This window comes from Dermacentor andersoni, chromosome 3 (assembly GCF_023375885.2).
Source record: "Dermacentor andersoni chromosome 3, qqDerAnde1_hic_scaffold, whole genome shotgun sequence".
NCBI classification, from domain to species: Eukaryota; Metazoa; Arthropoda; class Arachnida; order Ixodida; family Ixodidae; genus Dermacentor; species Dermacentor andersoni.
Genome location: NC_092816.1, coordinates 164,322,219 through 164,348,416, shown reverse-complemented (window position 1 = coordinate 164,348,416; position 26,198 = coordinate 164,322,219). Strand labels below are relative to the sequence as shown.

Below are 26,198 nucleotides of genomic sequence, written 5' to 3'. Positions count from 1 at the left end.
TCAGAGCTCTGCTCCTCGTTCCCCGTCGACCCTCAATGTGGCCACGCGGGAGACTTCAAGACCTACGAAAGACTTCGACACCGCTGTTACCGGCGAGGAACGTACAATTTCGTTCGAGACTTCGTCCGCTCTTGTCATGAGTGCCAATGCCGCAAAACGTCACTGCACAACTCAGCGAACTCCAGCCTTTACAATGCGTATCCCAACCCTTTCATCCCGTGTGCGTAAATCTTTACTAGTCACTTCTGTTGACTCCTACCGGCAACAGGTGGATAATCGTTGCGGTAGACCACTTAACATTTTATACGCATACTGCTGCTCTACCAAATGCTACGGCGCAGGAGGTCGCCAATTTCATACTACGCCGTTTTCTCCTTCGTCATGGAGGTCCACGTGAACTTTTGAGCGACAGAGGCCCCGACTTCTTATCTGAAGTCATCGAACAACTGCTTGCGGAAGGCGCTATCATTCATCGTAAATGCACTGCTTATCACCCACAGACTAACGGTAGCACGGAACGCTTTAATCGACCTCTTGGTGACATACTTGCCGTGTATGTCTCACCTGATTACATTAATTGGGACCTAGTTCTTTCGTTTTTCACCTACGCCTCCAACACTGGGACTCCGGCCACAACCGGATTCTCACCCTTTTACCTTTTTACGGCCGTCATCCTTCGCACACAATGGACACCATTCTGCCCTACCGGCCGGACCCATTCGAATGCCTGCCGGTCTCGGAAGCCGCCAGACACGCCGAAGAATGTCGCCAGCTGGTCTGCCGATTCACCTCGGACGACCAAAACCTCCAAAGGCCGTTCACAACTCCCAGAACTGGACTACCACTTTTTACCCGGCGCCCTCGTCTGGTTGTTAGCGTCACACCTCACGCCACGGCTCGCTTCAAAACTCCTTCCGAAGTACGACGGGCCATACCCCGTTCTCGAGAGAACATCAGCCGTTAATTGCCAGGTTGAGCCGCTAACGCCGCCGTCCGACATGCGGCGTTGCAACTGCGAAGTCGTTCACGAACAGCGTCTCAAGCCATGTCATTATTCTACCGTCCTTCCAAAAAACCAGGTCGGCAGGATGGCTCGTTTTTTCCGCGGGGCCATTGTAAGGAAGATTACAAACGTGAGCGCAGTCAGCAGCATCGGCAGCATGAAGTGCAGGTCTGACCACCGCCATGGTCAGTTGCTTCGCAGCTGCTGGGGACTGAGGGCCGGGGTTTGATTGTTGTGTTCATATGGGAGGTTGTGGCCAAGTACTGCACTAGGGTGGCCAGCCCTGCTCTGGTGAGGGAGTGCGTTACCGGTTCTGGTCACCGGGATCAGGCCACACTCCAGGCCTGTTTATGCAATTTTAGCAACACGCGGATTTTTTTTTAATCTGGTGGAAAATTGCTCGGCACCGCGATTTGAACCACGGACCTCTTTTGCACGCGAGGCGGGTGTTCTACCTCTACGCCACCGCTGCAAGCTGGTAACCGCAGGTAAGCCGCTACCACCCGCATACGAATGGCATTACCGAGCGCCTGAAAGTACTCTCACCGACACACTTTTATGTACGTCGACGTCGAACAAAATACCTAGGATGCGGTCCTTCTCTACATAACGTGCCCTTACAACACGGCAGTGCAAGAAACAACGCAGATCACGCCGTTGAAGCTGCTTTACGGCTAGAACCCGACGACGAACCTCGACTCGATGTTGCCACACGTTAATGACAAAGAGAGTCCCGACGTTGCCGCCAATTTGCAGCGTGCCGAAGAAACAGAACTCACCCTCCAGTGCATCAAGAAGCAGCAAACGACGGACAGCCGACAATACAATCTTCGAGGACCTTAAGTAATACACCAGCCCGGAGACCATGTTTGGGTTTGGACTCCCATACGCCAACGAGGACTCGGTGAGAAACATTTGGGACGCTCTCGTGTACCCCACGGGATCATGCTACGTATTGGCGCACTATATGCTATGAGGTCGTACCAGACGGCATTTCGCAATAACAGCGGTGCTGCGCACGGCCCACAGTCGTCCGCATGGTGTGTGTGTCTTAAACCTTTCTACGACCGCTTACAAACTTCGGAACATTGCTTCTTTGTTGGTTTGTTGTTGCATTCTTCTTCTTTGATATGGGTACTTTTGTTTTTCGCTTTCATGTTTGTTTGCGCATCGGAACGACGTTGTTTAAGAGGGAGGCATTGACACTTCTACCTAATTATTTCTCTCCCCTGAACTTTTTACCTAATAAAAGATGCTAAACGTTATCGCTCGGCGCAAGATGCGCCATGGATCCAAAGTTCCTCAAATGTTATTGACGGCTCTATTCTTTGTCTGTTGTTACCGAATCTCATGTAACCTCATTGTATGGGCGATGCGAATGGAGTAGTAATTTCTCGAAGGCACGCGGGCGCCAGAGGTTACGCTTGAACCTTCGGCGAGTCATGTATAGATCACCGATTTCTCTCGCCGCTGTCGTTCTGCTCTGAGCGTCACTTGCTCTTATGGGTACAGGATCACCCATTAAATAGTTTGTTTCGTAATTCATTATAGAATTAGGGGGTTTTACGTACCAAAACCACTTTCTGATTATGAGGCACGCCGTAGAGGGGACTGCGGAAATTCGGACTACCTGGGCTTCCTTAACGTGCACATAAATCAAAGCACACGGGGCTCCTCGCATTTCGCCGCCATCGAAATGTCGCCTCCGTGGCCGGGATTCGATCCCGTGGCCTCGTGCTTAGCACTACTACAACATGGCCACTAAGCAACCACGGCAGGTTGTTTCGTAATTCACAGTTTTGCCATGGTGTTCTTAACCGGCACTACGAGGAGACAGTACATTAGAATGGACGCTACATGTACAAATACTGCTGAATCTAGTGCTCATAACTTGAGGTGTACGTGTTTAAAACGATATTTAATAATACTTTAGTGTAAGTGCCAGCTGAGACGTTTCAAAAAAGAAAGCGTGTTGATAATTGCTATGGCAGCCATTCCTATTGCACTGGAACAAAATAGTGACGTAGTACATACAGCAATATACCGTTGGACTCAAATATTACGTCTGCTGTATGATCGTTCATACAAGTGTAATATGCAAATGTATACAGCTTTATCGTAATGAACTAGCAGATGCTAGTGCGAAACCATGAAAAGCTAAGCCGAGTCGAAGCCTAATATCTTCCTAATGTAATATCTTCCGTCTTCGTGTTGCCCTTCTTCGTTACGCAAGTGATATAGTTTGAGATATTCTAAATGACTTTGTGAGTAGAAAGGTAGGGACAAATATTATTCAGTTTGAGCATTGACATTGTATATCTCAACGAAAAAATGGATTTCTCAAAACAACAAAATCCTTAAAATTGATATTTCCTACCTTTTACTTGCGCTTATACTAGGACTGCGTAGATCTATAAAGAAGAGCTTTATTCGACCACTTACCCTGCCAGTCGACCCCATGTATGGAATAACAATCGCATAAAGGCTCATGATTATTCCAGAGGCGAACGCTGCAGAACAAGGAGACGAGTGTGAAATAGCTAGCGTTTCCTCTTTTTTTTATGAATTACAATGACTAACTTTTTTATACGAGTAGTAAACCATAGGAGAAAATATTGAACAAGGCGTCAACATTAACACAATAGTGTCCGTATGCAAGAACAAATCTTATAATGAACGACTTGTATCGCAAGAAGTCTTTGCAGGTAAGCCATGAAAGATATTTTGTTACCACTCTAGTGCCGAACATGAAGCACTGACAGTACTTCTCACAAATCACACGTGTGGTGAATAAATTTAAATCTAGAAGAAAAAAAGTCAATGGCAACGTTCTTACCTAAAAATTTAGTCAGAAGAAGCGAACGTTTCGGTGATGGCTTTGCGAAAAGTGCGACAAACTCCACATATGTTACGGCCGCAAGTGAATTTATGATGGACGATATTGTGCTGAAAAAGATGGAAAAAGTAGCAACGGGATGGATATTATCAATAATGTCAAACTTCAAGAAATAGAAGAAATAAAAAAGCAAGGATGAATAGGGAAAGCATAATACAGACTAAATATTGATCCCAGAATATTTTGTTACCATAAAGAAATGGGGCTTCAATACAGCCGCAACATTTCTTAACGTACCTTTCAGTGGCCTCACTTTATGTGTTTGTGCGCGTGGGTTTGTGCACATATGTATTGCTCGGTGTCTGGAGCAAGTGCATCGCTTATGTCGCACTGAAGCATAGCGCCAAGCATAGTTTGTACGTTGCGTCCGCAGAAAAGACTAAAAAGGGAAAATCGCGTTGTCCCCTGCTACCTGTATTGCCGTATTGTAGGCAAACGTTATGTACAGAAGAATCTCACCCGGACTTTTGTGCTTCACATCCATGTACAGTGACCGCATGTCTGCTATGGTTTTGTTTAACCTCTCCATCAGTTCATTCGTTTGTGCATGGTTGGCTGTTATTTTTCGATGACTCGCGTAGCTAAGTTTGAAAATGTCCTCCATCATTTGTGCTGTAAAGCATGTCCCCCTTTCTGTGACCCCATATGGCGGAGCCCCATGCCGAAGGACGATGTGGTGTACGAAGAACTTCGAGACTTCGGAAGCCGAAGCCGCGGGAAAGTGCATTTGTCTCGGCATAACGAGTCAGGTAATATGGAGAAGAGACTTTCGCGGAAGCTCTCCTCAAGCCAAACCCTAAGTCAAATTTAAATCTACTGATATCCAATTTTTACCCCTATCTCGTTGGCCATTCTCGAACTGTGATGCCACGGTGCTCTGTTACCGAAGCCTGCACTTCCTCAATGACATACTCGTTTCGTCTTTTTGGGGGTTTACCTGTGCGTTGTTCGCTGTACACTCATATGCGGCCATCTCTCAAGCGATTGTAGCACTCTTTCATACGGGAGCTGCTTGTGACATCATCCCCGAAAGCCCCCTAAATCTTGCGAACGGTTTCTACTTCCATATCACCAAGCTTCTGACAAAATTTGATCCAATATCACTGTTTATACTGCTTCGCCATTTTAGTACTTACTAGAATCCGACAAGCGCTCACTATGTGTCTTCACTAATAGGCGAACCGCAAGCAAACTGACTCTTTCTGCGGGCGGAAATCAATTTCCCCAAGCACGTGAATGTCCCCTCCGTATCTTCGCCGAAGGAATCCTCCCTCTATATATTGATTTATCCTGAAAAGAAAAAGGGCCGATACGCTTTGAACACAACTCGTATAGGGGGACAAGATTCTAGGAATATGCGTGTATTACGCGGGTCCGCCGCGTCCAGCACCGGATAGTTTTGAAGAACTTTTGTAATATTGAAGAGCGGCACATACCCGGTTGTACTTAACCAGTGGTCCATGTTGGTGTGATTGAGGCTCATCGATAAGTAGCACATACACAGTGCCCCATATCTAGTGAACGAAGTTGGCGTCAAAGAATTTCTTTGAAGGGCGGCGCATACTCATAATCCATGGACCCTGGTTGGCGCGAAATGAGTTAACTGTAGAGCAGCACACACCCAATCCCTCAACTTGGTGTCAAAAAGGTTCATCGAACAAGGGCAGTTACCCAGGGGCGCATACGCTGCGATGCCAGTTCATTAAAGTTCATTAGGTATGTGCTGTTCATTAAAGAACAGCACATACCCAATGGTCCAAGTTTGCATGAAAGAGGTTGACTGAAGAGTGACATACACCCATTGTCGCATTTCTGGTGACCCCGATGGTCGAATGGCTGATTTTGAATTAGGTTCACAAAACACTGCAGACTGTTAGTTTACCCATTAAAAATGGACTACCGAGTGACTCAGGCTGGCGCTAATACGGTTGGAGACACCGATAAATACATGGTCTGTTAGGCACCGGAAAATGTTTCAAGTATCCTAAAAATGCTAATTACGTTTAGAAGAGAAGCATTAGACAATAGCCTGGTCAGACCGCCTGCCTCGTAAAGACCTTTATTAATGGCAATACACTTGGCGAATCGCGCGGCGTATGAGCTACAATGCATGACCTCCTTGGCAAGCGCTTTTGCGTTGTAGCTCTTACTGAGCACGATAGTACATACAGGAACTCTGTCGCTGCCTCGTTACTTGTACCATTAGAACCCTGCCAATAAGTATTATAACGATCATCGTAACATACAAAATAAATTATTGCCAATGGCATACCCATCATAACAAATATTGAGAATCACAATAACGTCGCTCATGATGTCTAAGAAGTGAATGCACCGCAATTTCTTTATTCCAAGTTTTGAAGGAGGCAAACACTCTTTAAGACGAGTGATATGATGGACGGGAATTTCTGACAAACTCGTCCTTCCCACAATGCTATATACAGTACTCGTACTGCTACATTCCCGTTCTGAGAAATTGTATCGACCACTACTTTTTCTCATGAAGTTCTTGACGAGAGAGATTCTTTCTACTAAGGCTATCACAAGTTGCGAATTTGGAGTGCATCAAACAGTAACGACTTACGCAATTCGGTATGTGCGAAATAATCACGGTTAAAAAAGAAGATTGTAGTGTAAATTGGGTACCTTGTAGTGGCTCCCACAACACCAGCCAGAAAGATGCCGGAAAATCCCAAGAAAGCGGCCAAATTAGTATTTACGTAGTAGGGTATTATCTGAAAGCCGATATATGTGTGTATTTAGATTTCATCAACAAACCAACTTGAAGCTACACTGTGGATCTGGGATGATGGCCAGGATACATTCAAAATTTTGGAACTCTTTCTCAGCACAGCGCAAATGCTAAATTGCACACTTCCAGAGCTTAGAATTTTAAATGTACTTCGGGTATGCTGTCATAACAGCGCCAACATTTATGCATTGATTGCTGACAGCATGCTCGCTCTCCTTCACATGAAAACATTTGCACAAAAGCTCAATAATCACTCTGTGATTGGTGAACATTATGTATTTTCCTTTGAGTTCTTTAATTTAATTGAGCCCATTTACAAGAAAATGGAGGGGGCCAAGAAAAAAAACTCCCTGGCAGCTTGAATGGTCGGTGGCACACTAAAGCCATGTAAGAACATGAAACACCGAAAAATCTTTCTTTCATTGTGGAAGCAGTTGAACTCAAAATTCTAAATGTCACACTGTAATACTTCCCTAGAGGTTTACCATATAAAATTTTTAGGGCAGCTTTAACGTGATTTATACCGTAAGCTACATTCTGGTACATGTAGATATGGCTGTCCATTGGAAAACTGGAAAAATGAGCGCGAATAAGTGAAGACCTTGCAAATCTTCAGCGTAATAACATATTTGGTGTTGCAGAGTATTTCTCACTCTTGTGAATGTTTCATCAATCGCTAGGTTTCTTCTATATAAGAAAAGATTTCGGGTGAAATCACATACGATAATGACAAATGCCCAGACACTTGTCGGTATTGCGTCGTGCTCTAATTGCCGTGAAAATGACAATTTGTTGCTACAAAACTGACACCTTGTTATTAGTTAACGAGCCTACGTGTTTCTGAACTGGCATTGTTTGCTTTCTTTTATTATTGTTCGACAGAAGGCCTTATCCAGGTATGAGCAGCCTTTATTCCTGCTCTCCTTGCTTTGTTTTCTTTTGTGAATGAATAAAAATAAAATTCAAGTTCGAGAACTAACCATAAATAGGAATGCATAAAAGTTTCGATATGTTATGGCATTTAAAAACCACGGGACATTGTGTAGTTTAGACACGATATAATATTGCAATGAATCATAGTGCCGCGTTTGGTCGCAGCTACATAATGTAAATAGTGGGAGACTCTTGATATTCGCCGTAAATCGGGAATTATGGCAGCCTTGTCTGCTTAGGGTGCAGCATCACAGATGACATATTTATTACTCTCAGGATGAAACTTGTACCATACTTTTGGTTGCGTAAGCAATAGTGCTCAAGAGAGGTCACTGTGAAGAGGTATCTATCTTGCAGTCATCCTACCGTATGCGATGCACTTCGAGAGCAATATTGTGTGAATGCGCAATCATCAGAAAATATACTGCAACAGCGGTTACTTAGTTAAAAGGACGACGTTCGGACACCGACCCAAATAATTTAAAATATATATTTACGTTTCGACTCCCCCACGGGAGCCTTGTTCATTGTGAACAAGGAGGGAGCCGAAGCCTATATCGTTTTTAAACCATTTCGGTTCGTGTTCGGGCCTCTTCCATTTAAGTATGAATCATCCCGACCAGACAGGCTTCCGTCATACTCTCGACTTCATCCATTTGCGAGCGGTGACTTAGTTTTGTACTGTTTTGGGAAAGCCTTGCTAAAGCGGCGGAATAATGACTACAGAGCAATCACTAAACATATCCACGTACCTGATCCGTAGTAGAGACTACGCCCGCTAGCAAAGGGTCGCAGTCCCGATACCAGTAAGCCATGATGAGGCCTAAGCCGGCAGTAATAATGAAGTAGGCAATAATGAGCAGGGTCCCCCACCATGCCGTTCTAGAACAAAACGAGAGATGATGAATAGTAGGGTAAATCAGTGAAAGCGATAGCAAACCTTAGGATTGGACGGGAGATTTTCAGACAGTGTTCCCACCATACGTGGAAAGTACTTGTTGCAGAGACATGTTGGTGTCGCACTATACGCGAAACAACTTCTGTTGCTAAGCAGAAAAATTATGCCGATCCCCCGACGTCTGGGAATTGATGTAAACGAAGATTTCTGTGCTGCTTGCTTTCATTGACTGTAATAAGCAGGGATGTTGACGGCGAATGTTGAATTTGTTTTTCAACTTTTAGTCCAACACGAGAATGCTGGTGTTAAGCGTTACCTTGCCTGCACCACTGCTGTTTGTCTGTGTAGTACACAGAACATAAAGCTATCTGCTTGAGGCATTGATGTTGCTTCACATGACACGTCGCATCCTGGCTGTACGTGAGGCTGCACGTTCCAAAACTACATCCAGAGTATGAAGCACGCCATACGTAATAGCGGACTCCGGATTAATTATGACACTGCGGTTGTTCTTTTACATGTCCCTAAATCTAAATGCACGAGCGGTTTTTTATTTCGTCCCCGTCGATATACGGCGGGGTGCGATAGGAGTTTGGACTATTTGAATGTCGCGGCCGAATGCGCGTGACTGCTGTGCGGCGGCGACGGACGAAGAGAAAGAGCAGGGCCGGTGTCTGGGCGGAGACGGCAGCCATGCGATCTGCCTGAGCTGCCTGGGCTGGCCTTCCGAACGAGCCGAGCAGTCATCTACCCAAGGCCGGTGTTCCTAGTTGTGCTGGCAGAACAGGCCGGGCTGTCCTTGAGCTTCAACGGGCCTGCTCCACTGCTGGGCGATCATCCGACGCCGACATGTTCCGGTGCAGCTAAGCCTTCGGAACCGTCTACCCTGTGGCGGGCAGGCGTCCCGACCCAGCTGTCGCGCGAGTGGCTCGTCGTGTGCCGGGCATGCGCCCCGGCCTCCAGCGCCTGCGCCACTCGCTGCTCCGGATTCATCTTTGCGCCTCTTCGTGCCGTGAGTGTGTTATACCGACGCGCTATCGGACGCCTTCCTACACTGACGCTGAGCGTGACTATACCTAAGCGACAGACACTCATGAAGGAAACTGTGTGTGTGTTATCGTGTACGTTATCCTAGTCCCGTCCCCGTGTTATTAAATCATCTCTGTGTTCATTGTGCCATCCCTGTGTGTTTGAGGCCTGGGCCCACATCTTCCTTATCACAGGGGACGAAATACGGCCTCACAGCTACCGCGCGGGTATAGAACTGTTGATTTGACATGCGACCGCTTCCGTAGAGCCGGCTGAACCATGTGGTGCGCTTTATTGAGCCTCTGCTTCTGGAAGACCTGCGTAAGCTGTCCGCTAGACATATCTTCATGGTGTTTATTTTTCAAAAAATACAGATACGTACATACCATAACCATATCTGTATGCTTGGAGTGACGCCTTACACCAGCAAAACATGCCGAGAGCAAGTGGGGCTATGCTAATCCAGGTACAGCCAAATTAAGAAGGCCCACTAAGTTTCAACAGGCACAGTTCCTCACCAGAACAGAAATTGGCCGCCCTGGTGCAGTACACGGCCACCCCTTCCCAAATGAATCGCACTAAACCATGGCCATCGGACCCCAGCAGCTGCGGAGACCTCACCAAGGCGGCGGTCAGACCTGTAGCGCAGCAGACGGTGCTGAGAATGTGGGTCCGGACAGTCCGCCAATGGAATCTGACCCTGTCAACCTTTACCACCCGAACTCTGTCGAGTGAGGCTAGATTAGCAGGACTCTTTGAGCAACTATGAGACATTCTTTGGGATATCATTTGCCTTTGCGAGATTGGAAGAACTGGTGAGGCTTATACAGTGCTGACCAATGGCCATGTCCTCTGCTATAGAGGTCTCCCAGATAATAAGCAATACGGGGTAGTATTGCTTATCTATGAGGGCATAGCAGCTAAAACTGACGAATTATACAGCATTATTGAGAGGGTAGCAGTAGTCGTAATGAAACTTATTAAGAGGTAGAGAATAACTATAGTCAAAGCCTACGCTCCAACATCCAGTCACTATGATGATGAAGTATATAAGTTGTATGAAGATGTTGAATTCGCGATGATAAAAGTGCAAACTCAGTATACTGTAGTAATGGGCCACTTCAATGCAAAAGTGGGGAAGAAGCAGGCTCGGGAACAAGCAATTGGCAACTACGGCGTCGATTCGAGGTATGCTAGAGGAGAGATGTTGATAGAATTCGTAGAAAGAAAGAACCTTCGAATAATGAATACCCTTTTCAGGAAGCATATCAACCGAAAGTGGACGTGGAAAAGCCCTTATGGTGAAACAAGAAATTAAATTGATTTCATAATTTTTGCCGATCCCAGCGTAGTGCAGGATGTAGAAGTAATAGGTAGGCTAAAGAGAAAGTGGTAATGGAATATGAGGGCTAGGATTCACCTCGATTTGAAGGGAGAAAGAGTAAAATTGGTAAAAAGAAACAGGAAAACCTAGAGGCAGTAAGAGTAAAAGCAGACAAATTCAGGCTGGTACTTGCCAACAAATATGCAGCCTTAGAACAGATAGATAAAGATGACATAGAGGTAATGAATGAAACCATAACTAGGTTGGCTTCAGAGGCAGCAATAGAAGTGGGAGGCAAGGCACCAAGGCAACTAGTAAGCAAGCTCTCCCAAGTAACAAAGGACCTAATAAGGAAACGACAAAGCATGAAAGTGTCCAACTCAAGAGACAACATTGCATACGCAGAACTGTCAAAACTGATCTACAAGGTGAAAATAGGTGATATTCGAAACTATAACGTGAGAAAGACTGAAGGAGCCGTAAAAAATGGACAAAGCCTGAAATCAGTGGGACGGAAACTTGCCATAGGACGATCAAAGATGTATGTATTGAAAGATAAGCAGGGTAATATCATCACCAATCTCGAAGGTATAGTCAAGGTAGCGGAGGAATTCTATACTTACCTGTGCAGTACCCAGAGGACTCAGGAGAACTCCATTCAAAACGACAATGAACAGGTTGCAGAAACTGCTCCTATACCTAGCGATGAGGTCAGAAGGGCCTTCCAGAACATGAAACGGAGAAAATCGGCAGGAAAAGATGGAATAACAGTACACTTAATCAAAGATGGAGGAGACATATTGCTTGGTAAAGGGCAGCTCTCATAAGATGTGTCTATCGACTGCAAGGGTCTCAGAAAACAGCAAGAATGCATACATTATACTAATCCACAAAAAAGGGAGACATTACAGAATTGAAAACTAGAGGCCGATTAGCTTGCTCCAAGTTTTACATAAAATGTTCACCAAGACAATCTTGAATAGAATAAGGTAGAATAAGGGTAGTACTGGACCTTAGTCAACCAAGGAAACAGGCTGGCTTCAGAAAGGGATACTCTACAATGGATCACATCCATGCCATTAATCATGTAAGTGAGAAATCTACAGAGTAGAATAAACCTCTCTATATGGCTTTCTTAGATTAGGAAAAGCCACATGATGCAGTTGAGATACCAGCAGTCATAGATGCATTACGTAATCAAGGAGTTCAGTCCGCTTACCCAAATAACTTGGAAAATATCTGCAGAGATTCCCCAGCCAACTTAATTCTATACAAGAAACGCAGGAAGATACCTATAAAGAAAAGGGTCAGACAAGGAGACACAATCTCTCCAGTGCTGTTCGCTGCGTGCTTGGAAGAAGTATTCAAGCTATTAAACTGGGAAGGCTTAAGAGCAAAGATACACGGTCAATATCTCAGCAACCTTCGATTTGCCGATGACTTTCTTCTATTCAGCAAGACTGCACATGAGTTGCAACAAATGATAGAGGTCCTTAACAGAGAGAGCGTAAGAGTGGAGTTGAAGCTTAATGTGCAGAAGACAAAGATAATGATGAATAGCCGGGCAAGAAAACAAGAATTCATGATCCCCAGTCAGCGTCTAGAGTCGGTGAAGGAGTACGTTTACTAGGTAAATTAATTACAGGAAACTCTGATCATGAGAACGAAATTCATGGAATAAAAATGGGTTGGATTGCATGCGGCAGACATTGTCAGCTCCTAACTGGAAGGTTGCCATTATCATTAAAAAGCAAGGTGTAAAATCAGTGCATTTTGCCGGTGCTGGCATATGTGGCAAAGACTTGGAGACTGACAAAGAAGCTTAAGAACAAGTTAAGGACCACGCAAAGAGCGATGGAAGGAAGATTGCTAGGCATCACGTTAAGAGACAGAAAGAGAGCGGTTTGGATGAGAGAGCAAACGGGTATAGAGGATATTCTAATTGACATGAAGAGAAAAAAATGGAGCTGAGCAATGTCATGTAATGCGCAGGTTAGACAACCGTTGGACCATTAGGTTTACCTAATGGATACCAATAGCAGGGAAACGCAGTCGAGGACGGCAGAAGACTACGCGAAGTGATGAAATTGGGAGATTCGCAGGCGCTTGCTGGAATCGGTTGGCACAAGACAGGGCTAATTGTTGATGGCAGGGAGAGGCCTTCGTCCTGCAGTGGACATAAAGTAGGCTGATGATGATGATGATGATGATGATGATGATGATGATGATGATGATGATGATGATGACCATCATCATCATCATCATCATGACCCTTCCTTACTGTGAAATTAAATTCATCCCGTTTGCCGTTAATCGCTCCCGGGTATATAGCAGTAGCGTTCCCCGACATTACGGGAAATCAGGAGGCGGATAGGATAGCTCGAGGGCACGCAACAAACCGAGCATCCAACAATCCCGACCCCGCTGAGGAACCCGAGCCGGTAGCCCAAAGCTATTCAGAGATACTAAACTACTACAGAGGCATCAGACGAAAATACCCGCCCCCTCACAAACAACTAAATAGCATGGCGGCAGCTACAAACGGGAACATTCCCGTGCCTAAACATGCTAAGCAAGATCTACCACACGCAGTACGAGAGCAAGTGCCCATGGTGTGGAGACAAACCAACCCTATACCATACCACATGGGCTTGCCAGAAAATTGATGGCCTAGCCATAATAAAAAAACCCGAGTGCGGAACAGTGGGAGAGGATGCTATCCAGCGACATCCTGAAAGTCCAACAAGGACTAGTAAGGCGTGCACGCAGGGCAGCTACCCTCAGCGGAGCCCTGGACTAGGGGAACCGACCCTGGAGAGAAGATGGAAGACTCCACCTGAAACCGCAAAAGTCACTGCAAAATAGAGCAAATAAACGTTTTTCATCATCATCCTTGCCTTCCGATGTCACCTTTTCCCTATACCTCCTCTATGGGAACTGCGAGAGTGGCAAGGCTCTTATTCAGTCGTTTCACAACTGCATCGGTTCTACTCTTTTTCTGCCCCCTCTGCAATTATATCTAAGTTCACTCTGGACTTGCACGTTAGTAGAAATGTAATGGCTGCGGTTTCCGGAATGCTGCTGTCTGCGGTCACGGATGACTACAGCTGTCAAGAGATTAATATGGCGACGTTCATAGGTCTCCAGAGGGAATTTTCACATGCAGTGTGACGGAAAGGTGCAATCAAGTTTCTACTATCTCGTTTTTCTCCGCCAAGCTCATTTCATGTACTTATATACACGCTATGAAACAACGCCGGCGCGGCGTGCAAGACAGCCACAGCAGCAACAGCAGTGAGAAAGTCGAAGGAAAAAGCAAAGAAAGCTTCGCTTTAGGGCGCTCTGACAGCCACGGGCATCTTACAAGGCCGAAATGACGAGGAGCCTTGCCACAGGTGCATTGGTGCCGTTCCATCTCACTGTTGTAGTAGATTAGACAGAAAGAAAGCCCTCAGTGTTTGTAGCTTGAAGTGTACTGTCTGTTCTGCTCCAACCATGTTGCAAACACCAGTGGCGTTGTTATACACACAGCTGCACCACAGCAATGCTGATTGGGAGCACAACACTTACGTGAGTAGTATTGGAAAACTAGAACGCGCCAAGCGTCTCCAAGAGGAATGTGGTGTTCGTGTTGTGCACTGCACCATCCACCCAAATCGTCCTATGAATCGCCTAATCCGCAAGGATGTGCAGCTCTTCGGAACCGGCGAGTCGTCTGCTCCCTTCTGACACCATTTTTATCATACATCTTAGCTAAAGAAGATGGCCACTTCAAGTTATGAAGTGGTGACGGCCTCGCTAGCCCCATCCTACCACCACTGTGTGCCGGCATGGCTGAGGACACGCCGACGTCAGATGCCACCTCCACTACAAACCCTGCCGAGTCAGATGACCTTGAAGTAGAACGGATAACTCCCGCAAAAGTACGGAAGCCTTGACTTGCCGCCTGCTCAAATTTTGACTTCCATGTGGTTTGTGTTAACCTGTCAGTGTAACCTTCCGCCGACCCCGCAAAGCTACTGAGTATTCTCTCAGCTTTCATGTTAGCGGCAAAGCTGCCGGTAAAGATTTGTGCGGAAGTTTCATTCATCTACGCATTCGCAACCGGCTCGCCATCTCCAGACCCACCACATCGAATTCGTCAGCCGCCTTCTTAACATTGAGAGCATTCCGCTAGCTGACTACACATATGCCGAAACTCCATACCTTGCAGCTGTCATCAGCTCATGCCATGAAGTTATTCAGAGTATTGGCTCTCACGCCACCCCGCAAGAACTTCTGCGTCATTTAGACTGTTACGAAGCGAATATTCCCCTCGCCCACCGCATGCTAAACACGAACATCGCCTTGACCACTCTCTCCGGCACGCATGTTCCATATTTTGTTTACTAACATCGACTTGAATACCGCTGCCGTAACCATAAGCCTCGGGCCCATCATTGCATGATCTGCCAGAAATATTGACGTCGGATGTGTGCCTGACCCAGGAATCCGCGCCTGTGCCCCACCTGCTCCACTGCCATCACCCAGTCTGGTCATCACCCAGCAGATACCATCGATGCTCATTCTCAAGGCCAGCACATGCCCTTCGCAGAAAATGCCCCGTTAAGAAGCAACGGCGTCAATCACGCACTAACGCAGACAAGAAGCAGCGCCTCCAGCACAAACAATAGTGGAAGAGCCTGAGCACGTCACAAGCACCTGAAGAACTCTCCACTTCTTCATCTACTTCGAAGGGGCCTGCCTCCTAACGCCTACTGCGGACAGACTCTAATTGATGGGACGAGCGCTCGCATCTGACGCCGGAGTCACGAATACCTGTGGTTCAACAGACACCAGCTGTACAACAGAAGGCTGCAGGATATCACCAAGCTGATCCGGTAAACAAGATTTGGCCCTGAAGAAACCTGCAGACGTCGCTAAGGCTAACGTCTCTCATGACTCCTGCACCCGGCTCAACAACCCTTCTCGCTTCTTGCCTCTTTGAGCAGTTGGAGGTCGGTCTCACAGATTACCTCGCTTAACTCCAATCACATCCCTCGTTGAGATCGGCAACCACGTACTGAGGTACAAGACTGACATACGTCCAGCCTCGTACTTTCAACGTACATCGCTAACTTCACATAGTCCCTTAACAATCTAAACTGAACCATAAACAAAGCATTTGATGACGCTCCAGAGTCTGTGGAAGACAGAAACCATCCCTTCATACGCATCCACCCCGTTTCCGCCCCGTCAGTAAGCCTGGCCCCCAAAATTAAGGCCGCCACCCTACTCGCTCCACCCAAACTTTCGAATAACTAGCATCATGGTGATCACAATGGCGCAGTAAAACGGCGGTAACCTCTCCAGGAACTGCACCCCCTTATAGCTATGGCTCCTTAGGCAATGCACACTACCTCACTTTATCACGACAGAAAGTGCATACCAAAATTATCCCAGGCTATGAAGCGCTGCACACCGACCTTACCGAGTCGCCGTTTTCCATTGATATTCGCCGTGATCACTTATGAAAAAGAGGGCGTTACTTCCGTATGTAACAGCCGTTTCCTATTGCCCAGCCTTTCCACCCACATATATCACAGCTGTGAATGTCTACAATGCCCCAAATTCTTCCGCGATGCTCTCTCCTCTGTTTAGTTTTTTGTTCGATCCAAAGCACCGTGACTATATGCTTGGCGGAGACTTCAAAGCCCTAACTTCCATCTAGGGATCCCCAAACACCTTCTTCACGTACACACTATGAGGACTCATATAAGTTCATCAATAAACCAGACAGACCCACACGAGATGGACGCGCGACACAATGCTATATACAAACACCCGAGCTCAGCTTCCAGGATGGCTACAATCTTAAAGAAACCGGGCAAGTCCTTCCAGAGTCTCTCCTACCCATCCACTACATAACTAAATATTAGTACCTAACATAACTGACAGACCTTGCTCCCGTGCCTGTAGCTAGAGTGTCGTTCTTAGTTGCTAAAGTGGCGGCTTTAATAGCCTCAATGAAGCTCCTGCAACTAGGAGCCATGCCGCGGTGCTGGGTTGCCATTACCCAAACAAACGGAGAATGGTCAAGTTATTGTCATGAAGGACTTCATCGACAAAAGCACTGCAGCGCCCCCGGCGACTGCTCACCCTATGTACTACCTCGTGCGTGCAAGCCTGTAGACCGCATCCGCTTGTAAGCTTTCACCTCACTTCGCTACCCTCGGGAAAAGGTACAAAATTTAATAATTCGCTCAATCGCCGTTTGCCATGAGAACTTTATAGCGTTCAAGACGTAAAACAGATATCTTAAGAGATAAATTGTTTGTCATTTTAATTGTTGTATTTTAACGCATTCGAATGAGGGAAAGTGTAGGTGCGAGAGTGCGCCGCATGTGCCCTGTTCGCATATTCGACGGGGGATAGAAATGTAGTGACCGAAAAAGGAGGCACCTCTTTGACGCGCCCGACAAAGGCGTGACGATCGGCCCACGGCAAGTGTGCAGATAGACAGCCGAGAAGTGACGGTATTGCTAAATTCCGATAATAGGTTGACAGCAATATGCGGCGCTGGCGTTTTTCGCTGCGCAGCCTTCTGTGCTTCAAACGCGGAAGCAGTGTGTGGCAGATGGGGCGCTCATGTTGCCATGCGCGGCTTCTCGCGAGTTTTTTTTTTTTTTTTCACCTGCTGTTCTTGCGCGTTCTGTGTTATCTCGGTTCACTGACTGCCTTCGAGCAAACTCGGTTAAACTCGTGAAAACGAGAAACTCCGCGCATCCTGCATAGCACCCAAATGTTGGGATTCGCTTTCTTGCCGATGCTCGAAGGCTCATGTCCCGTGGCATGTTGAGCCGTAGTTCAACAGAAATTCTGAAAAATTTTCTGCAATGCACAGGTTTTCACTTCTATTTGTCAAAATACAGTAAACATGTGGCACGCCTCAGGCAGCTTTGTTTAAAATTTCTTTATTTGTCCGAAATTCATAATTAATGCTGTAATAAGTAGCTGCAAATCTTTTGGAAATTTCTGGGCTTTTTCTGCTTGTCGTCGCCTATCTTTACCGCAAGAATTAAGGCGGTGATTCAGCTGTCAAAATTGGAAGCCTTCCGAGGCCTCAATCTGTCAAAGCGGATAATAGATAGGGGGATCGCAAATTTAATTTTTCTTCAAGAAAGAAATAAAGCCATCCGGTTCTACTAACATAATTTCTACTTCACCTCTGCTTTCGTCAACACAAATTACGTAACTGCAGATACCTTTATTCCTTTATTAATGTACCTTTATTCGTCAACGTCAGGATACAGTATTTTTGGTCATGATTGGAAAGATATAGGGCGTATATTCATACTTTAACTTTCAATATTCGCAGGATGTTGTACAGATGCTGTGGAAACATTGACCTCCCAGCTCAGAATCAGAGCGATGACCTCGCGGCTCGCTTTGTGTTCGAAACCAGACGACAACCTGCAGCAGCGCATTGCTTGTGCAGTTGTGGCGCTGGCACATATGCTCTTTCAAGCTTAATCGCAACGTGCTCGCATTCGCCAAAAACATTGGATGTCCTTCATGTGGCTTATATTCGCAAAAATGAGGCTTGCGCACTTATCGCTGTTGCCAGAAACTGCTCTCAGCTGTATCCTGTTCTGTGGCATATAAAATGAGCTTTGCCATTTAAATGACTTCGTATATCCCGGGTGTTAAAAGTTAAGCTTTTGGGTTTTCTTAAAATTAGGCACTGGGAGACACGCGAAGACCACCTGTGCAAATAAGTCATAGGACCAGGGGGACACAAAGGGAGATGATAATTATCGATACCAGCTGCCCATTTAAATAAAATTGAATAATGAACTTTTTATTGACTCCAGTAAGTGTGTATGTTTGTATTCAAAAGTTAGAGGCAGTCCTGTTGCTACACAGATTAGCTTGGAAAAATTCTTCTAGTATGTTTGTGCTACGGGATATCCGACTCCGAATTTTCATCGTGGTTCGCATCATTACGCACGCAAGAGAGTGAGGATCGGCTCAAACCTCCTCCCTGATGTGACGTGGCTGTGGCTTGCGACGTTTAGTCCGACCATAGGACGGAGTCATAGGCAAAGGTGATAACTGTTCCCCTTCCGCTTTCAGCTGGTGAACTCAATATATGACAACGCGGTGTGCCGTGCAGTTGTTGCTTTTGATTTCACTAAAACTTAGAGTACTTGGGAATTAGGGGCGCTATAACGTATCGTCATTCCCAAACTTTTCTATTCTGATTCCGCAAGCAGCCCTCAGCGATTGTTCAAAAACATTTTAGGCCACCGCCACTTTTCCTGTCAGTCACGCGACGTCACGCAAACAGCGATAGCTACCCATCTGATATGACGTGTACGCTCTGATTATGTACGGTTGTATTGAACAAAAGAAAAAGAGCTATTTCTGATACTACGCCTTTTCGCCATTAGCCCTCGGCTACTCGTGAAAAAGCTCTCGAGCTGCATTCACTTCACCTACCTGTCAGGCGACGTCACAAAACCGTGAAAACTCACCGCGTCAAAGTGACGTGTACGCGTTAACGATGCATTATTTTGCCGAAACAAACTGAATTTTTTTGTGAGTAGCCGCAGGCTGCGGCGTTCCGAAAGGAATGTAAGATGGCTGCGGCCGATCGCTCAGGCACTAGCCATTCGCACCGGCCGGAGAGCATGGGTGTATTTGCGTACAATAAAGCTTTTTTGCAAGGCCGTGTAACGTTTTCGAGCACTTTGAGCATGTTTACGACCTCGCCCAGCCAACTTTTCTTTGGTGAGGATCCTGTTTAGCGGCATTCTTAAGCTTCCGTCGCATGCCACCGCGATTTTCGACGAGCTACCACAAGCTAAGAAAGGGAAAACGAACCAATCGCAGACGCCGGCGCCACCCTCATCAACCGGTTAACGATTTTCGGTGCACTGGCTGGGCCCCACCCTTCTCGCTTCACTAGAGTGTGCTCCTCGCCTCTCATCGGCCAATTAGATAAGACAAGCCGCTTAGTGCAGGCAATGGTATTCGTTTTTAAAGCAAACAAAATTTACCTCCTATAAACTAGGAGAGCGTTTGATCGGTCTGTTTAGACAACCCTGCAGATCACCGCCGGATGCTTGCATCGGCTGTTACGCAAATTTGAGTTCCGGAGATGGGAATAAAAACATATTGAAGTAGTTTTACGTTGAATTTTTTTTTGTTGGGCTAGTTGGTGCATATTACTGAAGTACTATAGCGCCAAACGGACGACACAAGAAGAAGAGACACGGACGAGCGCTCGTCCGTGTCTCTTCTTCTTGTGTCGTCCGTTTGGCGCTATAGTACTTTAGTTTTACGTTATAGGGCCCCAGCAGTCACTTTATTTGCGTAGCCCAGGCAAGGACCATGCCCGCTCGTCTAGTCACCATTACGCACGCGCACTGCCCTCCGGCTTCTCCGCTTGCGCCGTTATCTCGGCATGGCAGCTGCCACCATCGGTACAGGCTGTGCCGTCACGTGTTACGACAGCGGTTCCGGGTTCTTCAATTTTTTATTTCGTCAGCCCAGAGGGAAGGGCGACAGTTGTCAGCTTTACAAATGCCTCCGCCCGTTGTCAGACTAAACGCCGCACGCAACAGCTGCGGCACATCAGGGAGGAGCTATGCGCCGATCGTAACTCTCTTGCATGCGTAATCATGGGAACGACACTTTAAATTTGGAGTCGGATATCTCGCAGCAGAGGCACGCTAGAAGAATTCTTCTAACTGGTACTGTTTAGAAACACGACTGCCTGTAACGTTTCAATACAGACATACCCACTTACTGCAGTCAACAAAAAGCTAATTATTCAATTTTAATTAAGTGTGCTGCTCACAGCGATAATTACGATCCCACTTTGTGTCCCCCTGGCCACATAACTTATTTGCACAGGTGGTCCTGGCGTGCCTCCGAGTGCCTAATTTTAAGGCAAACATAAAACTCAATTTTGAACACCCTGTATGTCTGGGTGACACATAAGGTTTTTTATCGCTACTTTCAGACCAAAATTTGCGACATATTTCTGAATAGACATCTCGTATCTGAAGTAGTCAAGTGTATGAAGTAGTCAAGGCTGGCCTATTCATGTACAAGCTTGAAATGAGATAAAGAAGCAAAAACAGGATTATTTATTGTTCAGCATGCACTGAAACTTTGCTGAGGAATAGAATTAGCTCTTTTGTTTTCATTACATACTGACTATTTCAGATAAATACAGCACGTAGTAGCGCTGACGTGACACCGCGTTTTAGCAAAAGAAAGCTTGCCTTTTACTTTATATACCCGATGAATATCAACGTAAAATACCGGTGGCGTGCTGAACACATCTTTATAAATACATAATATATATGCAGATGTTCTGAAAATTAAGTTTGATATTGGTACTGGAGTGCTTGAAGAAATTGGCTCTTGTCGCTCCTAAAGGTTTTCTCGTCGTAACGTATCTTATACGGCGCTGTTACTTACCTCTAACTGTCTGCAGATTGAAACATCTATCATTCTTTATCCAGATAGCAACACATTTCTCTCAAGGAAGACAAGTGAGCACAGAATTACGAATTTTGTCATTACACATTGCCGACAAGTTAGATTGTAGTTGTGTGTTCCCAAAGACAAGGGTGATTCCAGATGTTTTATTAGTGTTTACTGGACATGTTAAAATACGGAACACTTTCGCGCATGAAAACTAAGCTAGTTTAACAAAAATCATATGTGAGTGAATAAGCAAAATAAGCACGTCGAAATAAAAAAAAAACATATAAACGGCTATGTTAGCCCAGTAACGCTTACCTTTGTGCATCGCGGAGTGTTCTTGAGGCTAGGTAGCGTTGCACCATTACCTGGTCCAAGCCCGCCCGATACATCCAACCCCAAAACAGTCCGATGACGTTTGACCAAAGGTTCTCGTCCTGAGTGAAGTCTAAATTGTATCTGGTAAGGAAAAGTTCAACAAATCATGACGTGCATTGTTATAGTATTCTTATTTTTCAGCGGGTCAGGTTTTTCTTGGAGAAGTTCGTAAACCTGAATAATTATCAGCCTAACGGTGTTTTAGTGTTTAGCTATAGTAGCTTGGTGGTTGAAAGTGTCACTTAAAATACCTTCAAAAAGTATCAAACCAGAGGAATATGAAAATATGACGGGCCAAATATTTTCCCAGTAGGTCAGAGAATGTACGAAAATGATATTAATTAGGCGCAGATAACGTTAAACAGTGCATCTACTGAGACAAGTGGGGAGAAGAAAACCAGAATAAGGATCATTTGCTCTCAGGAACGCTAAAAATATTACAGGCAAGAAAGTTGAAGCTGTAACTTCCACAAACAAAAAATAGAAAGAGAGAGAGAGCGTTAAGGTGTATGGGAAGAGCAGGAGGTTGACCGGAGAAGATTCTGGTTTGCTATCTTGTACTGGGGGAAGGAAACGGTGATATGAAAGACGGAAATACGGAGAAAAAGCATAGACAAAAAATAAATAGAGGAGCTTGGGAACATGCATGAGAACTAGTCTCTCTAACAGGCCACCAAAAACCACTGCCTTGTGGTTGGATTACTGTATAGTTGGGCGTTCCAGGACTGTCTGCTCCGAAATTGGCCGGTCGTCAAGACGCGGCGGCGCGGTCAGAAGTGACTGCTTCTGTGCGCTGTATCAGATACAATGGTACAGACCTTATTCGACAGTATATTCGTTGTCGCAGTGACAACATGCAGTGCTACCTTGTCTTTTGATGCTGAAATCGAAGGCTTTTGTAAAAGCGACACAAAGCCCCAGTTGGTAAGGAACCGTAGCCTCGGGTCGGGATAGTCGATGTTGAGTATGAAATTCAAGACAGGGGTACAGTCGATGAAGACCTGTGTGTGCTGGAAACTAGGTGTGTTCCACAACGATTGTATGAAGTCGTTTGAAAGAACGCGAAGTTTCGCTCTGCATCTGTTCTTGACAGCGGGATTGGTTCTTTCATGCCGTCTTCATGAGCAGATCTAGCACCTTCATCCGTACGTTTGTTGCCCATTACCCCACAGTGACTAGCGATCCTATAAAACATCGCGTCATGTCCTTGCTCGAGGAGGCGGTGAAGGAGCTCTCGAATTTCTGTAAATAGTTTTTTTTTTGTAAATTCCACGGTGTAAGTCGGAAAGCAATGACTGTAGAGGTGTTTAGAGTCACTGACCCTGTGAACTTCATCATCCTACAGCAGTGCTCTCGCGACGTAATCCTCGGGATGGACTGCCTGAACGAAAACGGTGCGGTGATCGACGTGCACACGAAAACCATAACACTGACGACAAAAAAGTCAGAAACAAATCAAAGCAATCATTATCATCGCGCCGCGTTCACCATCCTCGACGATCAAGTCAGCATCCCGCCCAATGCGCGCGTCACGGCTGTTGTCGAAACATACGCGTTCTCAAGCGGAGATGCGATTATCGAAGCGAACTTGCAGCTGCTTCTGCATCGCCAAATTTGCGTCGCACGTGGTGTCGTCCATCTCCGTGTGCTAATAACCAATTTCAGCACGGAATACAAGCACCTCAACAAGGCTACAACTGCCGCTTTCTTGGAAGAGTTCGCCGCAATAAGCGACGGCTTAGCGCTCTCCGAGTAGTCCCATGACGCGTCGTCGACGGTGACTGATGAGGTGAACTTGGACCTTAACCCCGCCCTACCTCAAGAGAAGCAAGGAAAGCTATATCGCCTTCTGCGACATACCGTATGTTTTTCAATGTCATCGAGGATCCGGCAAACGCAGATGACGAAGCATCGAATTATAACCGATGAATCCGCTCGTCCCGTCCGCCGAAGTCTTTACCACGTTTCTGTGCGAGAACGTGAAACAATCAAGACACAAGTTGAAGAAATGCTTCGCGACGATGCCATTCAGCCGTCCAACAGTCCATAGTCTTCACCCGTGGTGCTCGTAAAGAAGCAAGACGGCACCCGGCTACATTGCGTCGAATATTGGCGTCTCAACAGCGTCAAGAAAAAAGACGTCTACCTGCTTCCGAGAATGGACGACACGTTAGATCGACTGTGCGGTGCCAAGTATTTTTCGTCGATGGACCTCCGGAGCGGCCAGTGGCAGATCGAAATCGATAAGAAGGACCGTGAGATGACTGCCTTCATCACGCGGGACAGTCTTTACGAGTTAGAAGTTATGCCATTCGGACTATGCTCAGCGCAAGCGACATTTCAGGGTGTCATGGACACCGTGTTGTCTGGCTTGAAATGGCAGATTTGGCTCGCATATCTCGACGACGTAGTCGTTTTCGCATCCACCTTCGACGAGCACCTTAACAGGCTGCAGACCGTGCTGGAGCCCATTAAGGCGTCAGGACTCACTCTGAAAGTTGAGAAACGTCGTTTCGCCTACGAAGAGCTCCTGTTCCTCGGCCACGTAGTTAATCGAGAAGGCATGCGTTAGGACCCAAAAAAACATGGCAGCCATCGAAAGTTTCCCAATACCCAGTGAAAAAAAAAAGCTGTTCATAAATTCTTGGGCCTCTGTGCGTATTAGAGGCCTTTTCTCCGAGATTTCTCACGAATCGCCGAGCATCTCACTCGCGTTACTAAAGCCGACATGCAGTTTACATGGAAGAAGACCCAAGAAGACGCTTTTCGCGAACTTCAAAGACGTTTGTAGTCACCGCCAGTACTCGGCCATTTCGACGTGAGCGCTGACACCGAGATCCACACGGATGCAAGCAGCATAGGACTCGGTGCTGTGCTGATTCAAAGGAAGAACGGCTTCGAGCGAGCCATCGCCTATGCAAGCAGATCCCTGTCGAAAGCCGAATTGAACTATTCCACGATCGAAAAGGAACGACTCCTTGTCGTTTGGGCGGTCACAAAATTTCGGCCGTATTTTTACGGGAAGCACTTCAAGGTCGTCAGTGACCACGATGCTATGTGCTGGCTCGCTAACCTGAACGAATCCTCAGGTCGCCTCGCTCATTGGAGCCTGCGACTACAGGATTTCGATGTCACCGTTGAGTATAAGTCAGGCCGAAAGCACACAGACGTCGACTGCCATTCGAGAGCCCCTGTTGAATCCGCCCCGCCCTGCGACGATGACGACGATGCCTTCCTTGAGCCCGTAAGCTCTAGCACCTTCGCACAAGATCAACGTGCCGATCCTGATCTACGCTGCGTCATTGAATATCTCGAAGGCAAGACCAATTTGGCGCCAAAGGCATTCAGGTGCGCGCTTTCGTTGCTGTGCCTGCGCGACAACGTCCTTGTGAAGAAAAATTTTAAGCCGTACAAAGCAGCATACCTACTTGTCGTGCCAGTCAAGCTACGGCAAAAGATTTTAGAGGCATCTCACGGTGAGCCGACAGCAGGGCATCTCGGATTCACTCGAACTCTCAGAAGAATCCAAGAAAAGTACTACTGGCTGGCCTGAACGCAGACGTCGCTCGCAACGTGAAAACCTGCCGAGATTGCGAATGTCGGAAAACACCGCCTACAAGGCCAGCCGGCCTCCTGCAACCAATCGAGCCACCATTTCATTTCATTTCACTTATTTGTTTCCTCAGGTAGATGGTACATGGTTGTGGCGGGAAAACAACGGGGAAAACGCTGCGGAAAAGCAGCTTGACTGGCCCCAGGTTCCGTTTACAGTGGCAGCAGCAGGGCAGGTGGGAAACGTTAAGGAAAGGAAAAAAGAGGAGAACAAAAGAAAGAAGAGCAAGAACACTAAGGGCAAAAATCACTAAATACAACGGTACGCAGTCAAGATTGCAGGAACATATCGCGCCGATTTTTTGCGGAACAAGTGAGCAGTTCAATTAAATTTATCGCCATGGAAACCGTTCCCAGCAGATAGGAATGGATCTGCTTGGCCCCTTCTCGACGTCTACTTGCGGGAGCAGATGGATAGTGGTAGCAACGGACTACATCACGCGCTATGCCGAGACAATGGCGTTACCATCGGGAAATGCAATCGAGGTCGCCAGATTCTTCCTAAAAACATAGGTCTCCGCCATGGTGCATCCGGGCTCCTTATTACCGACAGAGGTACGGCATTCACAACAGAACTTACGCAACAGATCTGCACTTGAGCCACACGAGCCATCGGTGCACTACAGCGTACCACCCGCAGATAACCGGCCTTACGGAGCGTTTAAATAAAATCCTTGCCGACATGCTCGCCATGTATGTCGACGTCGGGCACAAGGCTTGGGACGAAGTCCTTCCGTACGTAACGTTCGCGTGCAACACCACGCCACGGGAGACAACGAAGATGGCGCCATTCGAGTTTGTCTTCGGTCACCAAGTCGCTACCATGCTGGATGCGATGTTGCCTCACGTCGAAAATGACAACATTCATGCAGACGTAGCCGGCTTCCTTCAACG

General features: G+C 46.6%; 1 protein-coding gene and 1 long non-coding RNA gene across 2 annotated transcripts in view; both read right to left on the bottom strand.

Moving 5' to 3' along the window:
- The window catches only part of LOC126524515 (uncharacterized), a 55,786-nt gene extending 52,277 nt beyond the window's left edge, over positions 1 to 3,509 (bottom strand). The window contains exon 1 of the mRNA XM_050172816.3: positions 3,446 to 3,509. Within this exon, the coding sequence (XP_050028773.2) occupies positions 3,446 to 3,493 (48 nt within the window). The 5' untranslated portion in view covers positions 3,494 to 3,509. The remainder of the gene's footprint in view (positions 1 to 3,445) is intronic.
- A 336-nt stretch (positions 3,510 to 3,845) lies between these two features.
- LOC126524195 (uncharacterized) overlaps positions 3,846 to 26,198 on the bottom strand; it is a 36,865-nt gene continuing 14,512 nt past the window's right edge. The window contains exons 2-5 of the long non-coding RNA XR_011893146.1: positions 21,633 to 21,773; positions 8,337 to 8,466; positions 6,546 to 6,634; positions 3,846 to 3,949 (exon numbers count right to left, since the gene is read on the bottom strand). This is a non-coding gene — a long non-coding RNA (uncharacterized lncRNA). The remainder of the gene's footprint in view (positions 3,950 to 6,545; positions 6,635 to 8,336; positions 8,467 to 21,632; positions 21,774 to 26,198) is intronic.